Source organism: Stegodyphus dumicola, chromosome 3 (assembly GCF_044657685.1).
Source record: "Stegodyphus dumicola isolate Sdum_Otavi_A_Nest chromosome 3, ASM4465768v1".
Classification (NCBI taxonomy): Eukaryota; Metazoa; Arthropoda; class Arachnida; order Araneae; family Eresidae; genus Stegodyphus; species Stegodyphus dumicola.
In genome coordinates this window covers 111034071-111048324 of record NC_140770.1, presented here as the reverse complement: position 1 = coordinate 111048324, position 14254 = coordinate 111034071, and the positions used below count along the sequence as shown (strand labels likewise).

The 14254-nt window shown below is 33.0% G+C and overlaps 1 protein-coding gene across 4 annotated transcripts in view; it reads right to left on the bottom strand.

The window, feature by feature from the left end:
• Window positions 1–14254, bottom strand: part of nonC (serine/threonine-protein kinase Smg1) — a 219019-nt gene that overhangs the window by 142180 nt on the left and 62585 nt on the right. For all 4 annotated transcript variants that reach the window (XM_085813193.1, XM_085813192.1, XM_085813194.1 and 1 more), the window contains 7 exons: window positions 14141–14242; window positions 13723–13923; window positions 10907–11112; window positions 8314–8367; window positions 7760–7881; window positions 7374–7538; window positions 4066–4220 (listed from right to left, as the gene is read on the bottom strand). In XM_085813193.1, the coding sequence (XP_085669319.1) occupies window positions 4066–4220; window positions 7374–7538; window positions 7760–7881; window positions 8314–8367; window positions 10907–11112; window positions 13723–13923; window positions 14141–14242 (1005 nt within the window). The remainder of the gene's footprint in view (window positions 1–4065; window positions 4221–7373; window positions 7539–7759; window positions 7882–8313; window positions 8368–10906; window positions 11113–13722; window positions 13924–14140; window positions 14243–14254) is intronic.

Below are 14254 nucleotides of genomic sequence, written 5' to 3'. Positions count from 1 at the left end.
GTTGTTCTTACCTTTACAGAAACCACTGATATGCTGAGATTACTTTGTATTTTTCTAAATAATGGACTAGGCAGTGGTTTACCATTTTTTCAAATAATTTGCAAATGCAACTTGTAAGAGCGATTGGTCGGTAGTTGGAGGGATTTTTCAGGTCTTTTCCAGGTTTAACTATGGGGATGACAACAGCTCTCTGCCATGCACTGGGAAAGAAATGCTCCTTCCACACTCGATTGAAAAGGGTGAGAAGGGCAACCAATGACTTACAGGACAGATGCTTCAGCACATTATAACTGATACCACCCAGACCCGGGCTTGATCTCTGTGTCTGCATCAATTCTCTACTTAGCTCAAACAAGGAAAATTCATTATTATATGGCTCACAGATGGGAGCTTTTTTACAACATTGCTTAAAAGAAAGAAATACCGGCGGGCAGTTGCTGCCACTAGAAACGGCAGCAAAATTCTCACCAATCGCATTCACAATTTCTTCTGTTGTGCTGATCACTCGCTCATCTTTTTCCAGAAAGGAAAGTGAGTGGTCTTTGTACAGTCTGCATGCTTTTCTAACTCTTTCTCATACTCATTTACTAGAAGTAGAGGTTGTTATTCCAGACATATAGGAGATCCATGAATCCCTCTGGCTTTTACACCTCTCTTCTTGCATTTGCTTTAGCTTTTTTGAAGGTAATAAGGTTTTACAAAGTGAGGTGTTTGTGAAAAATTCGCCAAGCTTTTCTATGTTGTTTCAGTGTATCTTGACATTCACAGTTCCACCATGGTTTTCTAAGAAGCTTTGTTGAATAGAGACAGTAGCTGCTTGACAGTAGCTGTGACTGCTTTCACAGCTTCATTGATTGGCACATATTTTACCATCTCTTCTGTAATCTCTGCGAGAGACGAGAAGAGTTCCCAGTCTGCTTTAGTAAGCATAAAACGGGGAGATCTTCATATGGGATTTACTGCATCTCGTATTACCAAAATGGGAAAAAAGATCACCATCATAAAGGTAATTTCCAACACTAAATGTACAAAAGGGCAGGAGAGATGGTGAACAGAGAGCCAGATCTAAAGCGTGAAATGTCCTTGTAGATTCATGGAAGTAGATGTTCTGTCCATTATCAAGAAGACAAAGGCAATGGTCTTCAATCATTTGCTCAATTTGTCTGCCTTGGAGGTTTCTATCTCTACTTCCCTCGGGTACCTCAGGATAGCAACAAACGTACTCACAAAAAGTGAGCCCCTGAGGGCCCAAGAAAAATGAAATAATAAATAATAAGTTTTTCACATGATGTTAAAGACCAGATCTCTTTTCCCAAGATATATTTAACCCTTTCCATAGTGGCATTTATGCCTATCATATGCTGCTGCTTATGTTTATTACCGAGTTCACAAATTTCATAGGCACTAATCTACATAAGGAAATAAGATTACTATGGACAGTATTTTATTTTTTTAATTTCCGCTTTTACTTTGAAGATTAGACCGCAATACCACTGTACTTGTAAGGCACTAAACTAGATTCCTTTTTTTTTTTTCAACCCCTTTTTATTTTGGCTTGTGCTACAAAAGCATGCATTTTTTTGTGAAATTAACATTTCAACACTTAGCTGTGAAAATAAAAACATGTTCAGATATATGTTTCATTTTTATTAAAAACTATTAAGCTGCATCTCAATACTAAACAGAATGTCTGCTGAGAACTAACAGGTGTCTATCAAAAATGTCATGGAGAAATCAGTACATATAGTACGACATCAATGTCATACAAAACATTGTGATATAAGCAAGGAAAGAATGTTGCATTTTTGAAACATCATGGTGAAAAACAGTGATGGAAAAAATAGAAAATAAAACAGTGATGGAATTTCTTAATTTTAAAACATTCTGGTAAAAATAAAACATCTTTTGTTTAGGTGGATCCAAAAAAAAAAAAAAAAAAAAAGGTTGCAAGTATCGGCATTTGAAAAGTAATTATTGCAGAAGGAATAAATTTTCCTCAGAGTAAACAGATGGCGCCAGGTATCTAGCAGTAGTTGCATGGGTAGTTAGAATAAGTTCGCTGACACGTCAAAGCGACTGAAATGGCAAGACATTTAGAACAGTGGTCTTGCTTGAAGATGTGAGCCATGATTTGTTTCTTATGGGCAAAGAACATGTCCACATCTGAAATTCATCGTCAAATCGTGGAAGTTTATGGTGAAGAAGCAATAAGCAGACAACATGTAGCGAAATGACGTAGCTCTTTTCAATCAGGCAGAGAGCATTTTCAACACGGCAGCGAGCAGCTGTCCAAGTTCTTCAATGAACGAAATCAACATGGCACAACTTGAAGAAATGATTCAAAATGATCCACGGGCAACAGTGCGTACAACTGTGGCACAGCTGGGATTCAGCTATGGTATCATGCAGCATGTCATTTCTAATGTGTTGCAATATTCCAAGATTTGTGCCCGCTGAGTACCACATGTAGTATTATATGTTATCCGAGGAAGCACATACGTTATCAGAGGAACAAAGCCACACGAATAACAGTCAGTCTCGCGTTTCTTCACAAACTTCACTTTCTTTTTTTCATTTTTCTTCTTTTACAATGCCAACAGCAGCACTTCATCCATCACATCGCTACTGAGGACGAAATCGGGCTTCATCCTTTTGTCTCCACACCCAAAATAGCCACTATGGAGTGAAAACATGCTGGATCACCACCAAAAAAGATGTTTAAGGTTACATTGTCTGCCAGTAAAGTTATGGCAACCATATTCTGGCATTCATGTGGTGTTATCCTGACAGAGTATCTAAAGCGTGGCCATACTGTTACTGTGCCACTGACAAAGTTACGTGAAGCCATCCAGCACAAGCACCCTGGCATGTTGAGTGATGGTTTCATCCTCCTGCATGAGAATGTCCGGCCTCATACTACTTGCGAAAATCAATAATTGCTGGAAAAGTTAGATAAGTGCGAAATCTGGAGTCACCCCCATATAGCCCAGATTTGGCACCCAACGACTATTTCCTTTTTCCGAAACTGAAGGAACATTTATCTATAATGAAGTTCACTTCAGATAGTGATGTGACAACAGCTACCAAAACATGGCTTAATGGACAGGGATGTCATTTTTACCAACCTGGATTAAACAAGTTAGTCCTTCATTCAGATAAATGCCTAAATAGATTTGGTGATTATGTGGACAGATGATAGGCAAGTATGCCTCTTAATTCCCTTTTGTATTTCCTCCCTTTTATTAATAAATAATTTATTACCCTTGTAACCTTTTTTTAGGGGGCGGGGCATCCATCTTTGTACAAAACACCACAGAAATGTACTTTCAAGTTTTTCATGCAACTGATCATTTATTATCAGATTGGCTTTAAAGTACATAAAACGGATTCCGGTTTACATTATATATATGGAAAGATTAAAATTTTAAATTATTTCTAGAAATTTAAAATTATTTATGTTTAAATTATTTCAGTATTTTATCAAGTACTTTAGAAATATTTCATTGCAAATATTTTTAGTTATTTCTTAGTATTTATAAACTATTTTGCTGTAATTAGATTACTAGTGAGCCTATTACATATATGTAAAAAGATTATCTAATTATATAATGTCACACACCACCACTAATTTTTTTTTTTTTCTTCCCCCTGTGATCTTTTTAAGCTACAAAATTTTATCTCTGCTTTATTTTCTACCAAAATGTTTTTTAAAGTAACATTTAGGACAACAGTATTTGCTCAATGCTTTCTTTTTTTACACCGATGTTTTCATCGTGTTGTTTTCTCTGCATTATTTTTTATTTTTCGTTCTTTCAGGAATAACCAAACATAAGTGATAAAAGCAATTCTCAAGTATAAAGACATGAGATATATTGCAAAAGGACATTTATATATTAATTTTTCCACATTCCACAAGGATTAATAAAATTAACATTTATAAATTCTCTTTAATATAATAATAATGAATAAATACAATATAGATTTTTAATGCTTTAAAATAATATAACAGAAAGATTATATGATTAATAAACAGAATGAAGATTTTAATATTTTAAAATCTTATACCTTCCTGCAGCACAGTCAACCGAAGCTTTAATCCACGTTAATTTACGGTTAAATGATTCCTTGCACCATACATATAAGCCCAAAACTGCTTCAGGACAATGCATTTGAATAAGAGCTTTAACAACAGCATACAGAGTATTTTCAAATTCTGGTACCTAAATAATAACAAGCATGTTATATTTAGTTTTAAGAAATTAAGAATTAAAATTGTTTTCACTCATTACTACAGATCAGTGGTCAGCAAACTTATGAAGCTTCTGAGCTACTCTGACATTTTTAAATCCTACTGAGAGGTACCAACCAAAAGAACTACTAGAATTTTAAAAAAAAATTTAAAAAAAATAAAAAAAAAAGTTACATTTGTTTATTGCCTATGAACTTACATTTCTAGTAAATACGAAATCAATTTTAATTAAACTGTATATCACAAAAAGAAACTGAAATTGAATCGCACTAAGAAAAAAAAAATGTAGTTACTAATAAATAACAAATGTAATGACAGTTTTTTTTTTAAATCATACTCATTAACTTTAATCAGAAGGATGGAACTCTTTTTTCTCATCAACAAGTTTTTTAGTGTTGGGAGAGTAGGTAGTAGCTGCCATTCGAATACAGTTGTCCAAGTGTTCATCAGCGAGTCTGTTTCTGTACTTATTTTTAATAAATTTCATATTGAAAAAAGAAATCTCACACAGATATGTACATCTAAATACTGCCTTCACTTCGAAACAATCCTGGACCAAAACTAGCTCTTTACCTCAGTTAAGAAGTAATCGGTGTCCCATTCGGAACGAAAGCGATAAGTTTCTCGCTTTTTGCTTCAACACTCTTTGGTTAGAACAGACCTAGCTTGGTACCAATGCATAAATGAAACTATGCAAGTTAGCAAATGTACAAAAAAAAAAAAAAAAAACAATGTGCACTACTTCAGGAATATATAGTCAACTATGAGATACGGCTGACAATGGTAGGGTGGGTATACAATCAACTATAAGATGAGGCTGACAATGAGATAGGTGACAACGGGAGAAATAAGCAGTTATCGTCGGTGTCAACTCGGAGGATGAATCAAGATTAGCTAACCTTACGCGATCTACCAAAAATGTCCCTGGAAGCTACTAGTAGCTCGCGATCGATCGACGGTTTGGCAATCACTGCTATAGATAATATCAGAAAAATACGAACAACAGAAGTGACACTGATTAAAAAATTACAGATGCATAAACTTATTACCAAGATTTAATACTAATACATTTGGCTTTTGACAGTAAGCTGTTCAACATCATAGGACAATTAAATAGCTAATATTGATAAATATCCCTATGAAAAGGTAGGCAACACTTTTACTCTGCCAGTTGTAATAATTTGAATTCAAATTTTAAGTTTCAATACAATTTTGATAACAAGATGAAAAAATTAGTGAATTAATATTTCTACTGATTATTAAAATTTAAATAATTAAAGAATCAAAGTTTTTAAAAAGTTAGCAGATGCCTTTCTGCAGTACACAAGTTTCACAAGCTAAAAGCATAGAGATAAATAAATGGAGAATTCCAAAATGCTAAGCACTAGGATTTTGACACAATTTATATGAAATGTAAATTGTACATTCATCAATAGCAATTACAAATTTCAGATTTCTACCTGATCGTGGAAACAAGAAATCCACTGAAATTACTTCAGTATTCTTTTCCCCTTGCAAAGCGCACAGAACTATTAAAATTCCATAGATATATATATATATTTTTAACAGTAATATAAATTATAATCCATTATATTCATTTTAGTTTTTAAATGTGCAAATACTTTATATTTCACTAGTTGATAAATACAATGTGTTTCATTTTAAAACAGGTACTGAACAAAATTATTATTCGAGCGTGGTATTTCTATTACTTGACTTTATTGTTTGGTTTGGTGCATTGTTAGAGTTGTTTTAAAGAGTAGAAAGCATTGCCCAACTGAGATAGTGGTTAGTGACTTTAACTGCTGTACACAATTGTCCAGGTTCGAATCCTGGAGATGGCATGGATGTTTGTAAATGTCTGCGTTGCATGGAAGCACTCTAAATGTGTGGCAAGCCAAAAGTCCTCTCAAGAGGTTGATGGTAAGGGAAGAGGGGATATGAGACCCTCAAACCTATCCCCCAGGATTCTCTGTCTCAAAATTAGGAGTGAAACTGAGCTAAAGCTGGGCTGATGCTGAAGGCTCTTGGCGACGACAGGTGCACACGACTCCTTGCCATGATGAATGTCCTGGTTTTGTGCTGACCTTTGTCAGACAACTGAGATTGGTAACCACAACAACGTACAGAGCAGAAGAGAATGTCTCACCCTACACTGTCTACAGACAGAACTGAATAATAAAGTCTAATAATGGAAATACATGACTCAAATAATGATTTTGTTTTGTACCTGTTTTAAAATGAATGCAGCGCATTTACATATGATTTTCAATTCCATCTAAAATATAATACAGCAAATTTAATGGATGCTGATTTAACAAATAAAAATTCCAATGATACTGTTAGTTCAATACTGTTATACTGTTAGTTCAATACATATGCTGTCAGATTAGACTGCGATCTCAAGCTGCTTTGCCCAACTGTTTACATTTCAAGCAGGTGAAAGTTTTATAATCTTAATATTTATTTGAAATGCTTGATATTATTATAGGCTTGAAATATAAATGAGCTAAAATTTAATGCTGAAAATACGTATATTAATCTGGGAAGGATATAAGCAATTTATTTGTTACAAACGTGTGGGAAATTTACGACATCAATCAAAAAATGCAAACATTTTTTGCAGTTTGCAACAAGGAGATTTTAAGAATTTGAAATCAAATACAACATTAGCAGTAATTTTATTACATGAATTAGCACCTGCCCTTTTTGTGAGTCCCCAATGCCTAGGCATGGACACTATAATACTCAACGACAAGAAACAAGTGTGCCAGAAATTCACTTTTACCATGGACTAATTGAGATTCTTGCCTCTCACTTTCAAAAAACTACTAAATGGGAAGTCACACATAGCAATAACAACACACTGATTGATGTTTACCAAGATCACATTTGCGACCCAAATGGTTGTGCAATTTTCTAATGAAATAGTAAGTGAAGCCCCAATTCTGTTACGTCTAAACATTATCTTACTGGATTTAAAATGATGATCTAAAATTCGGAATCATTGAAGTCCTAACAATTCCAGATCGCAGATTTTGCACTATAAATATGTAAATAATCTGGCATTTAATCACAATAATTAATAAATCCTATTTAATCTTGGAAAAGTAGTTTTTCAAACCTGCGAATTTCCACTATTCTTTATTTCTTGGAGCAGTTCAAATCCATGGCGGACAGCAGCAGCAGGATTTCCTGCATTCACAGCAACTACTACTGCTGTAGATCTAATACGACTAAGCCATTCATGGCAAGTTGATTTGTTAGTCCTAAAAAATGTTCGAACATTCTGCAAAACAACAAAATGATGCTTTGAGACAACTAATTCGACAACTAATACATGTTCATAAAATTACATTAAAAATTATCTTAAAAATAATTTCAATAGATATTTTTAATGTAAATGTGCATACATACCTGTATACAAATATATATTTAATGACAATACACAAAAATATGTACAGTATACAAATATATATTTAATGACAGCTGAGTAAGACAAACACTCACTTTTGGAGGTGATGGCAAAGCAGCTGCACAACCTTCATAAGCATTATACATTAGCTTTTCTAAATGCTCCATAAGAGAAAGCAATAAATTAACTCTCAGAAGAGTCAAATGTTTTGATTCACCTAAATAATTAAAAATATATAAATATGACATCAAAATGGTATGGAAATTAAGTATTAACTTTAAAAGACAAAAATATTAATAAACAGTAGAGCTTACTACTATTAAACAACACACAGTATTAACTACAAAATTAGAATGTTACTGCCCTATAGCAGATGAGGGAAATGTATAATTCAATCTAAATTTTGAATAAAACAATAGATAATAAAAAAATTACACTGCTTCAAAACATATGGATAAGAAGACTATATGATAACAGTATGCAAAGAAGCCAGTGAAAAGAGCTAATAGTAGAAATATACTGAATGTAGTGCAGAAAAGTTTGGTTACAATAATTTGAAATTTAATTTTTATTTCATTAATTTTATTAACATTTTTATAATGCTAATTTATAAACAGAAGAAAATACTGAAGCTAAAAGAACTACTTACTAGAAAAATTATCCTCTTTATTCTTAGAAAACTTGGCAGCACTTTTTAAAGCCCCTATGAAAGCAACACATCAAAAATAAATATAATGAAGTAATTGCATTCAATATATTTACTAAAATTTCATTAAATTCTGAATTCCCATTCTGCAATCATATACAAAATACAAGACACTAGGACGTTTTGTTGGGGAAGGGGTTTCAATACTAAACAAAAAGTAAGATAAAAATTAATTTTATTAAGAAATAAGGGTACTTTTCCATTTTGTTGGCGCAAATTTCACCAAGCAGACTTTTGGCGACAACATACAGTATATACATAAAAAATGTTAACAAATGTTAGTTCTTAACCCCTTCGTGCCGACTGTCACATATACGTGCCAACAACGAACACACTTACCTACCAGCCGACATGCAGGCGTGCCAGAGCGTTTTTGCGTTTACTACTGACTGTCACGTATTCGTGCCAGTACCCTGGAACGTTTTTCAAACTATAATTTCTGCCACAAGATGGCACTGTATGTCCATATGGTTTCATATACATGTACATTAGACCTTCTACTCGAAATGAGAGAAGCATGACTCACATACACATGTTTTTGATTATATAAACAAACAGGGAACTAAATGTTTCCGAATGGCATGATTTATGACGTCTCTTTAAATCGCACTTTATTCGCACGTGGTAGTTGTTTATTGTAAGTAGAAGTTTTATATGCGCTAAAGCGTTGAGTATTTCGGTTCATAGTTCAGTTTTTAGAAAATAATTAGATCTTGTTAGACGTGAATTCTTTCTGTTTTTACCGTTTCAATGTTGAAGCGTCGAAAATGTTTAACAGAGCATGAAATAGCAGAAATGATGCAAAATATTTCAGATATTGATTCTGAAATCCTGATATTCTGATATTGATTCTGAAAGATTAACTGAAAGACATTTTCTAAAACTTTGTTCAGAAGAGACTGATAAGAAAATGAGACGACGATGCTTCGTTTGTTCACATTCCCGGAAAAATCCTCCAAAATGGCGAATGAGTTATTACGAGTTCAAGGAATGTAACATAGGACTGTGTGTAGATCCCCGTTTTCAAATTTTTCATACGAAAAGAGAATTTTAAGTAATATATTTAGTTTTCAGATGTATAATGTTAAAAGTCATAAAATGGTGAGTAATTAAAATAAAATGTGTAAAATATGCATTTAAACAAGAAATAAGGTAATTAAAGTATATATATATATAAATATCTATAAAGCATAAGCCGTTTAAATACTCTATAGAGCATTATTAAACAATGCGTTGATACTTCGAAAATTTCATGGATTTAGACTTAGTAGCAAAAAAGTCCCCGGTCCTGGTGAGACGCTCGCGGAAGACACTGCCGGCCTCCGCGATAAGCGCGCGTTTTCGCTACCCGGCTCGAAGGGGTTAAGAATTTTTTATTTTAAAGGCATAAACATTTTAAAACCTTATAAAATTTTGTAAAAAGCCAATAAACAAAGTCAATACATTTGTATAAAGACATTAATTTAAGAATTTACTATGCTTTTAAGGTTCAATATCCTGATTCATCGGTTTATATCACGTGACCCCAAGTGATCTCACCTCCCGTAAACTATGCTACAAAAATTAATAATCTAATTCTTTCAGTAATTATCTGCATCAATTTTAAGTTGAATCTTAATTTGGAAAACAAGTATAAATGAAAGAATTATTTCAATTCGTACGAATAGCTTATTCAGAAATTATGTAAAACCGCAGTGCTTAACTTCGCTAGTGCACTCTCCTTAGAATTAATGAATTTAGCCCTTGACTTTGCCTTTTCTATATTTTCAGCTTCGGGTGAGCAGTGTGAGTGCATCCTAATTGATTTAATTACCGCGAATGGCCTTAGAGCATAAAATTGAACTATCTGGTAAAAATTCTCTGTAATTGTATGCCAGTAGTGAAAGAAACAATCAATCTGATAAGAAATGGCTGTGACTTGTTTTGAAAATGAGGTGTAAAAGGTTACCAGCGAGGACATTCCGTTTGGCATCAGTTGTACCATTATTGGCGACTTTATCGCTTGCGCCGGCAAAACGGAAAAGTACCAAAATAAGTATTGTTTTTAGACCTCACCATAGACAAAGTACTTTCATAGACTGGCAGCAGTTACAAAATATGACAATTTGTTGTACTGGTGCTTAATTAACACTTTAGCAGGTTACACAATGCAATGTCCACATACATACGTACACACAAAATGAAAAGACAAGACCATAAATAGTTCTAATACTAAAATTTAAGTCTTAGCAGTTAATTTATCCTATAATTGCCTACATTCTCTACACAGCAACATTTTCTATAGCCATTCTTGAGGTGTTCTACTTATAGTTATTTAGATCTTTAAAAATTAATGTTTTACTGTTTATTTTCAACATTTACAGATTTTACATAAATACTACATCATTAAAAAACAGAACAGCAAACGATGTAAAAAGTACTTTTGAAAACCAACACGTACTGTAAAATGAAAAATTCTGAGAACAGATTAAAGTTGGAAAAAAACTATATTACAAAATTAAATATTAAAGTAATAACTCTTGAAATAACTACACACCTTCTATAGCCATAAATGTTTCCTGGGGTTTTCCTAATGGTGTACGCAATTTTGAAATAACACATGATTGTGCTACTTCCCATACAGCCCAAAACCACAGAACTGCTAACGAATTATTCGCTAGATAACTCATTAAAAAATCAATTCTGCTATGACGCTCAGGAGGAGGACAGCTATGAAACAACTTAAGCAACCATTTCTTTTCACTGCAAAAAAAGGAAGGCAAAAAAAAATTTATAAGATAAATGAAGTCAGTTATAATAATAATATACAATTAAGTAAATATACTTTTTGAAGTTTGATTTGCACACTTCTAATACTTTCTCATTATCTGTTCCCCCTTCCACCAAAAAGTCATGAAAAATTATTGATGAGGAAAGGCAGAAATGCTGTCAATAGCATGTGGCAACCCACCATGTCACCAAAAACACATTTTGTTTGGATGCTGTGCAAATGCAGATATCATAGGATATTGAGTTTGTGCAATTTTTTAACTTTTTAAGGTCAAAATTGTTGCTGTACAGATAGAGAGAATAACAGCACTAAAATTAAGAATTTATCAAAAAAGATAAGCGTTTTATTATCGATGCTGCTTGCTTTTTTTCAATTTTATTGATTGATTGCTCTTATATAAAATTCTTACTATTTTGAAAATAGATATTGCCTTTTGCAGTACAGCTTGGGGAAAAAATTAACCACCAGTGAGTTTGTGAATGCTTGCCAAAGTAGGTAACCAGTTAATCATTTTTCCAGTTAGAAGGGGTGCAAATAATCAGATAAGCTCTCTACCTACTAGCAGTCTGTGAAATAATAAAATGAGTATATGAAAGGTATTAACATCAATTAAAAAGTTCCAGTTTTTCATCGATAACCATCTTAGACAAAATTCTCATATATGATTTCTTGAATGTAGCAATGTTTACTGTCCCATGCCATGCAATCAAGAACCACCTAGAGAGATTTATAGAATAAAAACATTATGTTTAGGAGGGGGGGAACTGGCAACAACAAATTTCAAGAAAGTGCATAAACAGTGAATAACTTTCCACAATACATTATTAAATGAAAAAACAATTATCATTCTTTATATGCTGCTCATACTAAACAATAGTTGCTCAGATCTCAAAATAAGAAGTAGAAAGACATCTTAAAATATACTGCTAGCTAATATACATCTAATACCTCATTCTATTTTATATGTTTTACGTAAAATTCCATACGATATTGTGCGATTCACCAGTTAGATGGCTAATGAGCATCTTTTAATATGCACTGCTAGCTAACATATAACTTTATTTTGGTTTGGTTTATTAGATTACAGCAAAGCACTCGAGGGCTATTTGCCTTAAGGGAGGGATGCCGTCGTGGAGGACTTTTTAAGGGAAACTGGCTGTATACACGTTACACACGGGGAAAACCATGAAAACGCCCATGCAGCCAGACCATTCGCGGGATTCGAACCACGGACCAAACTACCAGTATTCAGTGACATTACCGCTCGGCTGCTGGTGGGCAATATATAACTTTAAATTCATTCTATGTTTTATGTAAAATGATATAAAATACTTCATAATACACCAGTTGTAAGTGACTGCCACTTAAATGTCACAAATTATGCACACAATTGGATAAAGCAGAACTTCTTTTTTGTTCGTAAAAGGTTAATAAAATAAACGAATCCCATCAAATGTTCAGTGCGCAGTGAACTTATTCCTTTATTCTTGGCGTAAATAATAGCGAGATGCTCAGATATTATTTACTAATTACTTCTTCCACAGAAAATCAGTATATGATTTCAGCTAATTGCAAATCAATTGTTATTCCTTTATTCTTGGCGTAAATAATAGCGAGATGCTCAGATATTATTTACTAATTACTTCTTCCACAGAAAATCAGTATATGATTTCAGCTAATTGCAAATCAATTGTACCAACTTGCAAATTTCAAATTTAACAGAAATACAGATATTTACTAAACAATACATTTCACCATAACTTTATTTGTTATATCATACTTGAATTATTCAAAAGTGAGCTGTTATTTTGAAAATAAATTCCCTGTATAATCACATACTGTCTACTATGAATCATAAATTTAACAATTGGCGTATTTTGCAATTCCAACTTTCAAAGCTCCAAACATTTTGTAAACGAATATATCTTTAAAAGAAAAAAAAAAAAAAATCTGAAAAGTTTGAGATTTTAAATTGCGTCCAAAGGAGCGTTTTTTAAACATTTTGTGCATTACCTTTGTTTATTAAATAGCATGTTCTTCACAGTTAAACCATAAAATTCAGTTCAAGAGCAATATCGCAAAATAATTTTAAACTGAGCATATCTTTAGAATTTCTGATACAACCTTTCACGCGCTGGAGATATGTTTTTTTCTATACAATGTTGCCTTTGCTCACTTTAAAATCCTTGAGTTTGTTAATCAAAAATTCCTTAAAGTTTTGCAAAGTATAAAATCGGTAATAAAACAAATTCCAAATTTGGGCTTCCAGATGCTCAGATTCGCAGTAGGAATACGTTATTCAAAATTTGATGGCTCAAGGTACCGTTGTTTTGTCACAATGCGAGAAACATGTACATTTATGCAGATTCTTCATTATTTAATTTCTTCAAATATAATACAGGGTGATAATATTTGGTGGGAACAGTTTGAAAAGTGAAACGAGCATTCAGAGTCATTTGACGCAAGATCGCAAAACGAAAACAATAGCCCCTCAGGGACAAAGGCCCTTTGGACTTAAAAAAGGGGGAATCACAATTCCCCCCCCCCAATATGACTATTTGGAAAGAAATTAATGCACTTACTGTGGTTCTTTTCCTTGCAAAACATAATTTGTGATTGTACGAAAATGATGGCTAAAGAAGTTGCCAGGACATGACCGTCCCATGTAACCTCTATATACAGACCATACATCATGGACAGACATATACAACTTCAATGAAGAATCCACATCTTTAGCTGCACTATGAGTACTTCCACCTTTGAAAACATTAGCTGTACTACCCCTGTTAAAAGATATTTACGTTCATTTCTACATGAAAATTTAGATCTTTTCAAATGAATTTAATTTTAGAAATGATTCACATACTAAAATATTATATAAATCAGAAAATATTCTGCACTAACTGACAGCCCCACAGCTCAAATTTTACAAAAATTTTAATAAATAAAAAATAAATAAATTACAAGATGAAAGAGATCTAATATAAATGAAATACATACATTAGAACTATATCCAAAGGCAGGAGAGACAGAAGATAGGCAAACTGTTCCTGTACCTCAATATCATGACTACTTAACTTTAATATACATAAGTCATAACACCTGGAAAATGTG